This window comes from Psammomys obesus, unplaced genomic scaffold, assembly GCF_907164565.1.
Source record: "Psammomys obesus unplaced genomic scaffold, mPsaObe1.curated_primary_1811, whole genome shotgun sequence".
Classification (NCBI taxonomy): Eukaryota; Metazoa; Chordata; class Mammalia; order Rodentia; family Muridae; genus Psammomys; species Psammomys obesus.
This window is the reverse complement of record NW_026588752.1, coordinates 12,132,646-12,147,950: the sequence shown is the minus strand read 5'-3', so window position 1 is coordinate 12,147,950 and position 15,305 is coordinate 12,132,646. Positions and strand designations below refer to the sequence as shown.

The 15,305-nt window shown below is 47.4% G+C and overlaps 1 protein-coding gene across 1 annotated transcript in view; it reads right to left on the bottom strand.

Annotated features, from left to right (window-relative positions):
• The window catches only part of Slit3 (slit guidance ligand 3), a 591,521-nt gene extending 578,034 nt beyond the window's left edge, over positions 1-13,487 (bottom strand). Inside the window, exon 1 of the mRNA XM_055604618.1 lies at positions 13,291-13,487. Coding sequence (XP_055460593.1) covers positions 13,291-13,487 — 197 coding nt within the window. The remainder of the gene's footprint in view (positions 1-13,290) is intronic.
• Positions 13,488-15,305: the final 1,818 nt, after the last annotated feature.

Sequence of the window (15,305 nt, the reverse complement as noted above, 5' to 3'; positions counted from 1 at the left end):
AAAGAACCCATTCCAGTCCAAAGCTCAATCTCTTACCTTCCCTAGGGAAATCTCCCGTTGCTTAGAAAAACCTCAGGGGGAAAAAAAAACAGAATTGTCACCTCTGGGAAACTGTCCAGTGGTTAAGTTCCAGCAGGAGTGTGGGGGAGGATTGTATCTGCTCATGGCCTCAAATGGGAACTGTGCTGTGTGTCAGTGTTTATGAAAATACCTCTCAAATAAGGTCAGTGTTCTATGCAGTTAGTGCTAATAAAATGCAGAACCTGTGCTGTTTGCCAGCGAGCTGCAGAGACAATCTTGCAGAGACAATTTTTAATACTTTATCAGGTGGGATTGTCCTTAGATTAATACTTACCCCATCACCCTTTCTAAATTCCACGTGCCCTGGTTTTTGTTTTTTTTATAATGTGTGGGATTTTCTGCATTTCATAGACACCAACAGAAAGGAGTGGCGCTTGCATTCACCAGTGATTCGTGAAGACTTTGTGCAATATCTTTCATGGCTCAAGGCATGTCTCCCATTCCATAAGTCCATCCACTCGACTAGCATGGAGCCTTTCCGTTCGTGTAGAGCAATTTTCATACGATGTTAAGGTGCCCTGAGAGAATGGTCTAATTACCTTATGTTAAATGACCCCTCAAATGGCTTTACCCATCATCTACATCACAGTTTCAATATGAAGTACCCCACAAAAGGCCGGTGGGCTGAGGCCTTGGCTCCAGCTAGTGGTGCTATTCTGATAGCTTCTGGAAACTGTAGGGGGCGAGTTTCAGCTGGAGGAAGTAGTCATTAAGGTCTAGTCCTCACCGGGAATACTATTCCAGGCGCCTTCCTCTCTCCCTGCCCATCTTCAGATGAACAGCCTCCTCTCTGACATGTTCTTGCTTCCATGACGTTCTGCCTCAGCACAGGACCAGAAATACCATGATAAAGTGAACTCTCCAAAACTGCGAACCAAGGTCAGGTATCTGATAACAGTGGCGAGAAGAACTAATCTGATGCATTCCCTTATTCAGTCCTATTGTCTTGAACACCACCACTTAGCTACCACTTGTAAGGCTGAAAGTTCTCTGTGCTCACCCAGATGATGGATGGTGGGAAGACAATTTGCATTTATGAAAGATGTCTTTCGTGAAAGTGAAAAAGGATCTGTAGTTGATCTGGAAGACACTGGCGACTCCAAGGAAAGTGTTTAAGCCCTCTGAGTTTCCTACTGAGCAAAGAATCTGAGGTAGATTCCATCACCTTCCTAGGTGCAGCAGTGGTTCTCAACCTGTGGGTCGTGATCCTTCTCAGGGGGGTCAAATGACTTTTTTTTTTCCACAGAGGTTGCCTAAGACCATTGGAAAACACAGATATTTACATTACAATTCATAACTGTAGCAAAATTTCAGTTTTGAAGTAGCAACAAAAATAATTTTATGGGGTAACCACAACCTGAGTAGCTATATTAAAGGGTCTCAGCATTAGGGAAGGTTGAGAACCACCGAGATACAGGATGTGCTGGTTCAAGACAGATAATGTGGGTGGACATATAAATACATAAATACATTCACGTAGCTCTGAACGTAAGAGGCATTTGCACTGATCTGGGCTCACCTTGCTCTTGTATTGACCCCATTAGATAAGTGCTGTCCCTACCATTCCCCAGGCTACTGATGAGGTGACGGGGAAGCAGAAAGCACACCTGAAAGTTGGTACTGAAACAATGATCCAACCTAGATCTTTCTACTTTTTTAGTGTTACATCTAAACTGTACTCCCTGCCGTTAGTATCACATAGAAGAGCCCCTTATGTGGAGTGATTTCTACCCATATTGCAGAGCTAAACAGAAAAGGAGCAAAAAAAAAAAATCATGTGAGTGTTAGATAGTCCAGGAATGCTCCAGTGTATTTCAGATGACAGCTTTCCACTGGAACCGTCATTGTTGTGATCCTCAATGACAGATTGTTCTGTCCCATTCCCTGCTTAGGGTGAAGGTGACCCAGGAAAATACCCTAATAATCCATCCTTATAGAGTGCAGCTCTGCAGAACCCTACAAACTATTGTGGACGTGATCAAGGCCTTCATTGGGCCATGCAGAAGAAGTTCAAGGTTCTTTCCAGAACACAGCCTCAAGTTCATTGCAAACCTTCAGTCTCCTGTGAAGGGACAAACCACAAAGAACCTCCTGAAACCTAACCTCGGGACCTGGATCTTTGACAGCAGTATTACAGCAGAGGATGGGCAGCAGAGGACAAGAAGCCAAACTAGAAAGGTTAAGGCAGGACCAGGAGCCGGTCAGGCTTGTGGGGTGAAACTCCATGGTGAAAACATAGACAACAGATCTGACAGACTCCGTGCCCTGTAGACAGAGCTGAGTAAGGGCATACACTCATTCTAGAGGTCAGAAGAGCATGGACTGGGTATTTCTAGTAGCAGATAGGAGCTCATCAGCTGAAAAATTTTAATGGGAGACAACCTGGGTGGTGAAATGTGTTGGCAGACTTTCAGGAACCATAAGACACACTGCTGCCAAAGTGTAGGAAGAACCAAGAGTTAGAAATCTAGGCTGATGTCTCAGATGAAGGAAGAGGAGCCTGAGCCCACATAAGCAGGGATGAGGCTTCAACAAATGAAGTCACTCTCTACCCCAGCCAGGATGGACCTCATGTACATGCTGTTCTGACTAGACCCCATGCCAATGGGCACCGCCCAGGGAGCACAGCTAGAAGAAAGTAAAAAGTAAGTTGCAGGCCGGCAGGACAGATCAGTGCAAAAAGGCCCCTGTTGCCTGGCCTGAGACCCCAAGTTCGATCCCTGGAATCCACAGAGTGAAAGAAGAGAACCAACTCCCCTAGGTTGTCTTCTCACTCACACTCACCCCAAACAAATAAATGCACTTAAAAAAAAAAAAAAAAAAAAAAAAAACAGAAAGTACTGGGAAGGAATGCAAACTGTACTAAAATCCAATAATTGAGCACAAAAATACTAGTTAATGAAGTTCTTCAGACCCTTTCTGGAGTTGTATAACCCTACTGTCATGTAGATGTGGTCTGAGTGCAAAGGCTCATGGGTTAGAGGCCTACTTCTGAGTGTGGCGATGCTGGGATGTAACAGGAGGGGACTTTAACATTGTGGGGCAAACTGCAAATCAGTGAGGTCCTTGAGTACTGTCCTTGGATGACACTGACGTAGATCTCATGGCACCTAGTTAGTTTCCATGAAAACAAACTATTACAAAAAAAAAAGTAATCATGACCTCTCCATGCTTTGGTTTCTTGCTTCATGATGTGATCACTCCCTTTTACACATGTCCTCAATCACACTGATACTCACCACAATGTGACTCAGCCTCCTGGGCCCTCACATTAGATAGAAATGTGTTGTTTTGACTTTGAGCTTCCAAAGCTTTGTGCTCAATTTGTATCTTTTCTTTATACATCACCAGCCTCACATGTGTGCTATAGCAATGAAAAAATGGAATCCAGACTTTTTTTTTTTTAAGTCATAAACTGACCTTCTCACTCTCTGGGAATTTTATAGTTGTATTGACAAATACTATATTGATGTTCTTCCTAAGATTTGATTGATATCTTCTGGGCTAAGATCCCTAACAGATAAAAATTCCCGAGGAAGAGCTCCACTCATACTACAGTGGGCTCAGGCCCATCTAACTGTGAACCTCAGTGACTCTGTACCTCTCTCCCATTCAGAGCAAGGGAACCCTATTTATCTTTCAAGCTGTCATTCAAGTGTCACATTCTCCTCCAAACTGGACATGATGGCTCTCCCACCAGACACCCAGATCAGGCTATGCATCAAAATGTGCTCCGTGGAGCAGGTTTGATGCTACTGCTGCCACCACTGCCACCTCCACTTCTTCCTCCTCCCCATCTTCCTCCTAGTTATTTTTCAAAACAGTTGCAGGCCAGGAAGACAACTTTCAGGATTGGGGAAGAAACAGCATGGCCACTGGTTATACTCAGCCCCTGATCACACTGCTTCTTTTGCTCCTAACTGGGGATGTTACTCCCAAATGTAGTTTTCTCATTTGTGAAGTGGGGACAGCATTACTACCTACCTCGGTGAATTGTTACAATGGTAAATTAGTTCATGCAAGTAAAGTATGGGCTGGGGCTCAATAGTAGTAGCTCTTGTTCTAAGGATTATTGGTTACTTACAGAAGTTGGAGAACCTAGATAGAGGCCACGGTTCTCCTTGATATCTCCTCCATAATAATTACACACACACACACACACAGAGACACACACACACACACCTCACATCCCATACTGGTAGAAGTTCTGGTACCATCCTAATAGGAAGGGGATAAAGCTAAAGTCATGGCAGAAGGTTCCTTGAGAAACCAGGAGTGTCATGGTTCTTCTATCAGTGTTCTCTAAAGGCATCTGTACTGAAAAGCTGGTTCCCAGCTGGTGGCACTATATTGAGAGGTTCTGGGCACCTCAATGGGAGGGGTCCAGCTGGAGTAAGTAGGTCACTGGGGCTATCTATGTCTTATTCTGCTCCCTTCCTGTATTCCCTCTCTGTGTTTGGTGTCCACCATGATATGAGAGGCTCCACCATGCGTTTCTCCCCATGCTGTCCTGGCCCCTCTGAAATCATGAGCCAAGTTAATTTTATTTCCTAAAGATAATTTTCTCAGGCACTTGGTGGCAGCAACAATAACTAATTCGTGAACTTAGTGGAAATTCAGCAAACTGAATAAAACATTAGTTGGAAACTATTATAGGGAAATAAAAATCTCAACTTTGATTGGGGGGGTAACTATTTTTTTTAATAGACTGGTTTTGAAGTTTGTATCTAAGGCTGGCCTTAAACTCACAATGCTCCTGCCTTTACCTCCCAAATGATGGAATTATAGGTGCATGCTATCACACCCTGTAGATGTCGGTGATTTTATCCACCTTAGACAAAAAGAACAGGCCATGCATGTAATCCTACAACGTAGACACTTCTCAAAGGGCTAGGGAGTAGAACCAGGGATCAAGAGTACATTCTGCTCTTGCATATGACTTGAGTTTGGTTCCCAACATCCAATTAAGGTGGCTCATGACCACCTGTAAATCCAGCCCTAAGGGATCAGATGCCCTCTCTGGACTCCAAGAGCACCTGCACTTAGGTATGCAAACAATAGACCTGTTAAAAGACCTTCAAACAGCTGACAATGCTTCCACTAACTATAAAGACAAGTCAGATCCATGGGCATGCTCACTGAAGTGCCAGAGAAATAAAGAATAGGAGGGGAGAGGGTAAACCAAGAGATTGATTTCCAAAGAAAAAACTCAAAAGAGAAAATGTTCCTGAAAACCTAGTGAAATGAAATCACTTGTCAAAATTTTATTAGGATAATACACAATCAAGAAGTTGGACATTAAAGTGCCTGTCTACAATCCCAGCGCTCAGGAAGCTGAGGCAGGAGGATTTGAGTGAGTCTGTGTCTGCTTTGAGCTACATGGAGAAACCCTATCTCTTAAAAACAAGAGTCATGGGTCAACTACCAAATCTGGATAGCTAGTGACAAGAAAACATCAGAAAAGGCTGGGGACATAAAAGGGAAGCAGAAAATAAGCCTGATCAGAATAAACCTTCTAGAGCTTTAAAATCCACCAAAGATCTAGGGAGAAAGCTCATTTCTATGCACATATGAGGCCTGAATTCAGACCACTATGTCTCACATAAAAAGCCTGTCATCGCAACCTGCAGAGAAGGAGACAAGAGAAACCTTGGAGCTTGCTGGCAAGCCAGTCTAGCCCTGATGAGTGAGCTCTAGAGTCAGTGAAACCCTGCTTCCTCAAAAAAGGAGAGACTGGGGACAAATGATATCAACCTCTGGCCTCCATATGCAAATGCACACGTGTGTCCCCACCCACACTTACATACAGGCATACATACATATACACAAATGCACTGATGGAGCTCGGCCTGGTGGCTCATGCTTGTAATCTTGTAATCCTAACAACAGAGGCAGAAGGATCACAAGTTCAAGAGCAGCTGGACTGCATGGGATATTGTCAAAAGTCAAATAAATAACAGCCACAGCAAAAACAAAAAAACCCACTGGTGGAAAGCAATTGTGGTAATAATTAGGGTGCTGAAAGTCTCCCTAATCTGAAACCCAAAATCCAAACGTATCAAAATTCAAAACTTTCTAAGCAAAGACATGATTCAACCCTCCAAGTGAAAAACTCCAGCCAAGACTTTATGAACATATTGTGTGCAATGAGTATATAAGACACAAATGTACTTGGTGGTTATAGCTGCATCCCATCTCTAAAACTATCTGTCTATCTATCTATCTATCTATCTATCTATCTATCTATCTATCTATCTATCCATCGATCTATCATCAATCTAGCTATCTCTCCCTCTCCTCTCTCTTCTTCTCTGTGTCACCCTCTCTTCTCTCTGGATGTATATGCAAATATCTCAAAACCTGAAAATTTTCAAAAATGAGAACCACTTTTGATTCCCAAGCATTTTGAACAACAGATATTCAACTTATACAGCCAATGAAAATCCCCAAAGAGCCAGGGATGGGTGCAGGGCCTGTGCCAAAGCCACATACAAAACCCTTTGAGTAATCACAAAGAAGAAAAACAGGAGCCCAAGTAACTGGTGAAAAACACAACAGCAATTCGTAGTGTGAAAACCTGTCATTTAGGCCAAAGATGGCCCTAATCATCACCCCTGTATAACAGCAATCTGTGGGAGCTAAGCTCAACCCCTCAGGAAGAAAAAGGTCTTGCTAGCCTTAGCTTATGGAGACCTGAGTTCCTCATCACAAGATAGATGCAAGCCAGGGATGTGGGTTGGTTTTCCCCTGTGCTAGGCTGATGAGAGTTGTGTGGGAACTTGAACAGGGGACCTCTTGCAACCTTCCCAATCATTACTTTTTCCAGAGCAGGCTTCCAGTGAGCATAAAGGAGTAGAGTCTGCAAGAATCACAGAAATAATAACGACAGGAAATGTTATGATGGGTTGTGCCATATTCCAGGACATGGTTGTGAGTTAATCTAATACTCCCAGTGCCTACTAAAGAAAGGGGTACTAAAGCAGAGCCTGGCTGTGCATGCATTTAATCCCAGCACTCAGTAGACAGAGGCAGGAGGATCTCTGTACATTGGAGGCTAGTTTTGTCTACCTAATGAGTTTCAGGCCAGCCAGGGTTACACAGTGAGACACTATCTCAAGAGAGAGAGACAGAAACAGAGAGACAGGGAGGTAAAGAGAAACGGAGAGGGAGGTGGAGAGAGAGGGAGATGAAAGGAGAAGAGAGGAGAGAGAAAGGGAGGGAAGGAGAATAATATTCCCATTTTGTAACCCAGAAAACTGGTGTCATCTAGCTTGCAAGTGACAGAATCAAGACCTAGCTTTGCCTGCTTCTGGAGTTCACATCTTTACCCATCAGCTTTCCCACCTCCAATCTGCCCAGTTTTGAAGATTTTCAATCATACCCCTTGGTCATTTCTTCCTGGGGAACCACTATATCAAACATGGTAAACACCAGTAAAACCATGAAGACCACAGGATGGGGGATATATATATATATATATATATATATATATATATATATATATATATATAGCCTTCTGGCAGTCTGGCAGCCAGCAGCAGCAGTTACAAAAGACAGTTGTAGTCTGCAGGACACAGAGCAGAAGGTGCCTGCCATGAGCCTCTGCCTGAGCAAGGCTGACATCCATGGTGAATCAGGGAGAGCCACGGAGCATCTCTGCACCCATCTCTTTCAGAACCAATGTGATCTCTGTGTGGGTCCTCCCCACTTTGATTTTCTTTTTTTTTTTTCTCAGCATTTCTTAAGAAAAATAAATGGTTAAAACCATCTTACACAGTGAGAGTGACATGTGCTAGTAAATACAGCTGTTTTCAAGTAAAAGCAGTATGGGAGGCAGACACCAGGAATCAGAAAAAAAGGGGTGTTTAGAGAAAGATGGAAGGACATTGAACACAGAAAGTCAGGACCAAGAATTCCCCCATGAAGCTCCAACCTACCCCTCCTCTAAATAAAGAAATAAAATACATTCTTTATTTAAACAAAGCACAGAGCAGTATGCCAACGAAAAAGATAGAAACCACCCCAACCATAATTCCTTCTGTCTGAAACAGAGGCCAACCTGGGCTCAGCTGCTAGGGCAGGATGGAGAGACAGAAGCAAAGAGGAGATCAAGCAAGAGTGTGTCGGGCACAGCCTGCAGCCCGCGTGCAGGCGGCGATGAGCCTGCCTCCACGGGGCTTTGTGTTGGAACAAAATTTAGAGTGAACATCTTAAGCCATCCAGCTGGACAGAGACCGAGATGAGCAAACAGAAATGCAGCCATAACATTACAAGTTTGTGGAGGGCTCCTATGTGCCAGGTAGTGTTAAGTACTTCCTGGACATGATCTCTTTAATCCTTCCAAAAGGGAACGGGTATTATACATACTTTACAGCTGGATAAATTGCAGTTGGATAAACAATCACAGCCATGATAATGAGTGAACAATATGGCAGGCGCCGTGCAGAGCACATTATGTGATTGCCTCGGGCTGCGTTCACAACATCCCCGTGTGACGTGACTATCATCCCCGCATCCCTGCGTGACAGGTGTGGAAGTGAAGTACAAAAGGGATTAAACACGCAGCAGTCCAGAGCGGCAAAGCATCAGCAGAAGCGCAGGGGCGACCATGCATGCCACAGAACAGGACTCCAAACCCAAGGTTCAGGTCCAAAGCCGCCAGAGCCCAAAGCACTGTGGAGTGCTCTAAAGCCTTCTTGCTCATCAATTTAGGCAAAAAATTCTTTGGTCCTCGCCCACCCTTCATTTTCACTTTTCCGGATGTGGTGTGGAGGGGGTGGGGGTTGCGAATTCAGACAATAGAACTACAGAAAAACAGAACAACAACGGTAATGGGGTTGGAGAGCATAAGGGAAAACCCAGATGACTGGCAAAAAACAAAACTTAATAATGACCCTACAAATACACATCAATTAATGCCAGAAGAGCAGCAATCAAAAACCACAGAGAGCTCAGGATGCCACTGATGAGTTCCTGATTAGAAAGTCCTGTGGCAGAAGTAGTCAGGCTCTCTGGCTCATCCTACTGGCGTGTGCACAGTAGGAATGTTGCAATGTTGCTAAGCAATGCCTGGCAACCAGACTACAGAGTGGATCGTGCAGTAAGAGTCTTGGGGGAGCTCTAGGAAGGCAACACTTCTAGTTCATGAAATTCAAATTTTAGGTAGCAGTATCTCATGTAATGGGTTACTAGGAGGTAGCCCTCAGCCGCCCATCAAAATGCAAATCTGTAACAGCCAATCTTGCCTTTGTGTTTCTCAGGCTCATAAGCCTTTCACATGACGATGGCCTAGGCACAGAGGAAGGGTATTACAACAGCTCCCCAGTGAACTGCAGATTATGTAAGGAAAAGCAAAAAGGAGTACACTAGAACCCTACTTTTAAGACGAGGAAACCCAGAGAGGTACAACGATCTGTTCAAAGTTGTATAGTACACTGGAGGAAGGCATCCTCCCTGCTGGGTAGGTGATCCAGGTCAGCCTTGTGCTTCTCTGAAAGGTTTCATCACCAGGGTTGGTCCAGAGAGGCCTCATAACCTGCCAGATTGTCCCTGGTCCTCTGAGCTGGCCCTGAGGGCTGGGACACCAAAATGCTGGGCCTGGCTGTTGAACATCTTGGAAAGTCTCCCACTTGACCTCTGGACCTCTGTGGTCAAGTGAGGGAAAGCCTATGACACGGTGTCGGTTTTTATTGGACCCAACCACCGGCAAAGCTTGCTGTCATCTGGAGTGATGGGGAAAATTAAGTTACCACATTCTCACGTTTCAGACTCTCGCCCGCTCTCCTTCGCAAACAGGAAATGTTTATTTAAATACAGCAGTTTCCAGCATGTTCTGGAGCCAAGTGGAAAAAGCAAAGATGTCCACTCTTGCTCCCACCGCCACCACCTAGCTGTGGGTTAGAGGTGGGCCTCCGCCTGCCTCAGGGCAGGACTGGGAGAAGGGGCCCCACATGAGGCCTCATTTTCATCCAGGCTGAGGCTGTGGTCGGAGAAGAATTACATCTGTGGGTTCCTTTTGTACTCAGAAGGGCAAACGCAACATCTGTTTACCCTGCACTCCCTGGTAAATGTTTTGTCTCAAGCGCCGCCATTCACTTCCTCTCCTCCCCGGGCCTCTGTCTTTGCTGCTTGGATAATAAATGACACCGAATTCTCCCCTCCGTTTATTTAGCTTACTTGTGGGTGTCACCTCCTCCTCTAGGAGGGGAAAAATTGTCAGTAGTTTATAAAAGACAGAGGGTTTCCTTTTCTGGGTGATGTGCTGACATTATGGGGAAGAACTTGGAACACAGACAATCCCCAACTCTGATAGTGACTTAATGATGAACAATTCAGACCCCATTCCTAGTCTGAAGCCAAGTCCAAATGGGGACTACATCCTTCCCAGTCAGGCTGCCCTTAATGTCATGTAGGGGAAACACACACACACACACACACACACTAGAGAGAGAGAGAGAGAGAGAGAGAGAGAGAGAGAGAGAGAGCCTTCACAAAAGGCTTTCTGGAAGACTGAAACAGAAATGGAGAATGGGGAAAAGCACTGCTTCTTTGTTTTAAAACACAATTTCACCAACAGTCTGGGATCAGAAACCAGACTGTTGGAAGGTCATGAGCATCTAATGACTCTGGCTGATAAAAATCAGTGTCCCATAACTAAAGGACCCCTGGAGGATTTAAAGAGTTCATCAAAAAAGGTTCCCACTTTGGACCCTTGCCCACATCCTTAAAGCTGAAGTGCTAGGTTTCCCTTGTGTATGCAGTGATTTTATGGACAGGAATGCTTTAGACACTTCAAGCAATGTTTACTGAATGGAGGGGAGAGGGGTGACAAATTTGAAATCCTTAGCATGATGTGTGTGAATAGTACTATAACGTTCCGTCTGAGTCTGACAGACGGGATGGGTGCTGACAGGCTGTTGGTGGGCTGTGTTTAAACCTGACGTGGCCCTGACCCTGCTTGCTCTTAACTGGCTAGCTCCAGTCCTAGAAAGGAGGTGAGGGCTCAGCCTTGGCAGCTCTGTCACTTAAAGCCAAAGCCTTACCAGTGACCAAAGCTGCGCCAGATAACCACAGACATGTCAGAGCAGAGCCTTCTTTCACCATGCCTGGTGGTGACCATGCCTGTAGCAAGGCCCCCCAACCCCCAGGATTGCCTGGATTCAGGTCTTTATCTATTGTCTCCAGCTCCAGAACAGAAGAAAGTACTAAGTTCCCAGGGTCTCCAGGAGAAGTGGCTGCTGGCACACTGACTACAGGTTTTGAAAGCTTCCCACTAGAGTAGGCAGAACAGGGGTCTACTCTCCTGACCTTCCTGGACTGACAGCGTGACTCTGACTATGGGAAATAGTTTCATGACCCCAAGTGAGAAAGCTGATGCTAAAGCAAAATGAATGATGGCATTCAACAAAAGCAGAGGCAAATGGGTCCTATTCCAAGACCCACGCCCCGCCAGACCCTCCCAGGACAGTTTGTTCAGAGATCTTGGCCCAAAGTGACTCTGGTTCCAAGGAGTCTGCAGAGCAGTTGAAGTCTTGAGCTCAGAAGCCTCAACTGCTTACGTGACCATGAATACATGACAAGATGGAACAAGGCAAAGTAATGAGTATTGCCTATGTAAGGAATAGGACTGCTGGGAGGTTCAAGGAAGTCCCAGGTATACACAAAATGCCTCCAGGGAGACACCTACTAAACATAAGCACGCTTTACCATCTCACTAACTCAGCTGTAGCATTCTGTGAGAAGTAGGGGAACTTGCTTTAAACATACCTAAAAATACCATTTAAATGAGATTTGCACAAATCGGGTCTAATACAAAACCTCAGTGAAGGTGTGGCCGCCTGGGTTCCAGCCCTCTTCTGGTCGCCTATTTGCCCTGTTTTCTTGGGCAGGTCAGTTTGCATTTCTGATCCCAGTTTTCTGGTGTTAATGATGATTCAGAGCCAGCACTTTGAAAACAACAAACAAAAGAAAACACCGGGATATGAGAGGCATGTCTAGGAAGCCTCTGCCTAGACAGCCACGAAGAGGAAAGGGAAGAGAAGAGAGGAGGTGAGGTGATAACGGGCGGCCAGCTAGGGCAACTCAGCTTTCCTAGTCTCTCCTAACCTGAAGTAGGCAGGACTGCCTGAGGAAGACCCTTGTGCCTACCCCTAAGGCAGGCTGGGAAGAGAGCAACTGGGCAGTGCAATGGGCGGAATTCTGACTAGGGCAAACCCTCACCCATTCCTAGCTCCCTCCACCATGGCTCCAAGCTCCCTCGCCCCGCCCCCAACTGTGGACTAAAGGGAGCCCACCCCCGGAGTCCAAACTTTGAATTTGGTCTTGAGGATCAAAATGATAAATCTTTCCAAAACGCTGACATAAGAAAAGTAAATATTTGGTTGCACAATTGGGGTTAAAACGAGGGTCAATCCACCCCACTCTCCAAGAGCCTCTCCGCTAGCTGCCAACCCCAGGATCCGAGGCTGAGTGTGGTTTGTAAGATTATAGCGCTAGGTCTCATTTAAAGGGCTGTCAGCATTTCCATTCTCCGGCCCGTTTGGGGAGGCATTTATAACCCAGCCATAAAAAATTCACCCGGGCTGCAACTTGGCATCCCCAACGCTGCGCTCCAGGCAGGGAGGGTATTGAGAGCACCCACTCGAAATCCGTCTGGTTCTTCAGAAGTTAAGACCTTCACGTACACACGCAACTTTCCTTGCAAGGACAGTCAAACAGAAGCTGGCCCGTTCTGATCTCCAAGCGGGTCACAGTTATTTTTAGGGGGGGAGGAGGGCTCTCTCAGGTCTGTGCAATAGAGACTCCCCATCTTCCATCTTCGTCTAGCTTGCTCCCTCGTCGCCCCCTCTTTAAGAAGCAAGGACCATGGATCCCCTCACACCCAACCCCAAACCTGGAGACCACTATGCTCTCTCCCTCCCTCTCTCCTTGCTTGCCTTCTGCCAGCTTTCTTCTGGGCTGTCAGCGGATGAGCTCCTGGAGCCCTCAACCACAACACACTACCAGGTCCCCACCGAGGGGGATCTCGGACACTTCTCTCCACACCTGCCCAAAGCCACGCCACCCCCAACTTAGCGAGTGCATCTGAAGGCGGAGGGGAGTACAGAGGTCGTCCCCCAGCGCGCGGGAGAGGAGGGAAGGACCTGGCGCCCTGAGGGCGACAGTGGAGGAACGGGGTGGGTGGCCTGCGCGGGCGGGGTGGGTACTCACAGGCGCTCTGCGTTGCGGGGAATGCCCCGGGGAACGGCGCGCAGGCCCAGCCCGTGGCAGTCCACGCTAGCGGCGGAGCAGGTACACTTGGTGGGGCAGGCGGCAGCGGGGGGTCCGCTCAGGACGCTCGCCAGCGCCAAGGCCAGCGCCAGGCGGGCGCGCACGGCGGCGCCGGCCCAGGTCCGCCCGGGGGCCATGGTGTGCAAGCGCCCGCGCCCAGAGGAGGCTGCCTGGCGCGACGGGACTCGAGAAGCCCGAGGAGGCGCGCGGGCGGCCTGGGGGGCGGGCGGCGGAGTTGGCGCGGAGGAGGGGCGGGCGCGGCGCTCAGGCGCACGGGGCGCGGGCGGAACAGGGCGCGCCGGGCGGCGGCGGCAGCAGCTCCATCCGTGGGGCTGGCGCTGCCCCGCTGCGCATCACTCACGGCGCCCAGGTACCAAGCGCCCTCGGGTCTCTCCGGGTCGCCGGCAGAGGTGCGGGCTCGGTCTGGGTCCTGGACTGAGCGCCCGGGAGCACGGTGCCCCGTGAAGTCCGGCTCGGGGCTGGGCTCCGGAGCACGGCCGCGGCAGGGGCACGGGGTGGCCGGGAGAGCTGGCCTGCGCTCGCTCTCTCCATTCACTGAGCAGGGCAGACACCGGAGACGCGGGGCCCGGCCCTCCCGTCCCCCTCCCAAAACACCAGCTCTGCCTCCCATTGGCTGCGCTGAGCGTCACGTCGACTAAGTTGGGAACTTTGCTGGAGCAACCAAGATCCTGGAGGGAGGAGGCGGCAGGGGAGCTAGAAGAACCCAACTGGGAAGGAAAGGGACTTCGCCAGCCAGGCCCCAGGAAGGAAACATTGAAATTCATCCATTCTTGGGAGCCAGGGACTGATAAACCTGTGGCTTTTTTTTTTTTTTTTTTTTTTTTTTTTTTTAATTCTGGCACTGAACTGGGTACTCAGTCCCAACATCAGAAAGCGAGCCTCGTTTTTAAAGTTAAAAAGCCAAAGTTGAGCTAAATGAAGTGCTTAGCCGAGGTCATACAGCTACTAGACATGCTCTACCCTGGCACGTTTATCTGTGGAAACTTAGTCCCCACTCCGTCTAGAAATTCCAGTATTCACAGCTAAGATCAACAGCTACTTCCTAGAGGACTTATGTGTGAGAACACACTCCATAATCACACAATCTCCGTCTCTGTCTGTCTGTCTCTCTCTCCGTCTCACACCAGTCTGTTCCTGTGCTGAAGGCTACCGTTGGCAAATCCTAGAAGGAAAACTCCAGTTCAGCTTTGCCCAGGATTACCTGTTCTGTTACTGAGAGTAGTAAAGGCAGAACTTGGACCGCTGTGTTGACACCGTTACTTCAGGGTCTTGAGCATCTGCTTCCTGTCTAGGTGGACTCCTCCTCCAGGGCAATCATGTAATCATGTCACCTGTGGGCCTTCGTTTCTCTAAATCAAGGTGTCACAGTCCAACCTCTTTGGCACATCAAAGAAAAGAAAAGTGATTTAGCAAAACAGTGCCTTAGCCAGCAAGGCACCCACTCCTTCTCCCTCCCACCCCCTCAGCCCCCAAGCCTTGCCTTCATTCTGCCAGTGCTGCTCTAAATTGGCTGGTCTGAGCTTTTCCAGATGCCGGTAGGGAAGGACGACGTTAGAGGCTCCATAAATACTTGTAGGAATGATTTTGTTTGTTTGTTTGAAGGGAAGGGGCAGGAACAGGAGGAAGTATTGCCCAGACTTCCTTGAGGTCTCCTCATACTAGAAAGGTCTGAAAGAGCCTTGCTTACACACACACACACACACACACACTATGCAGTCACATACACAGAGAACATGTATGCTAACATACCACTGGCAACTGTGTGCCTGAGAATTCTCTTTTCGTTTATATGAATACTATTCTTACTTCTTTATTTTCTTTCAAGAAAACGTTCAGCTACTTGACTACATACTGTAAATATATAGCAGAGGTGCAAATTTTATTTATTATATCTAGCAGATTTTCAGAGTCTTAGCTCCAGGCATCCAGTTGCC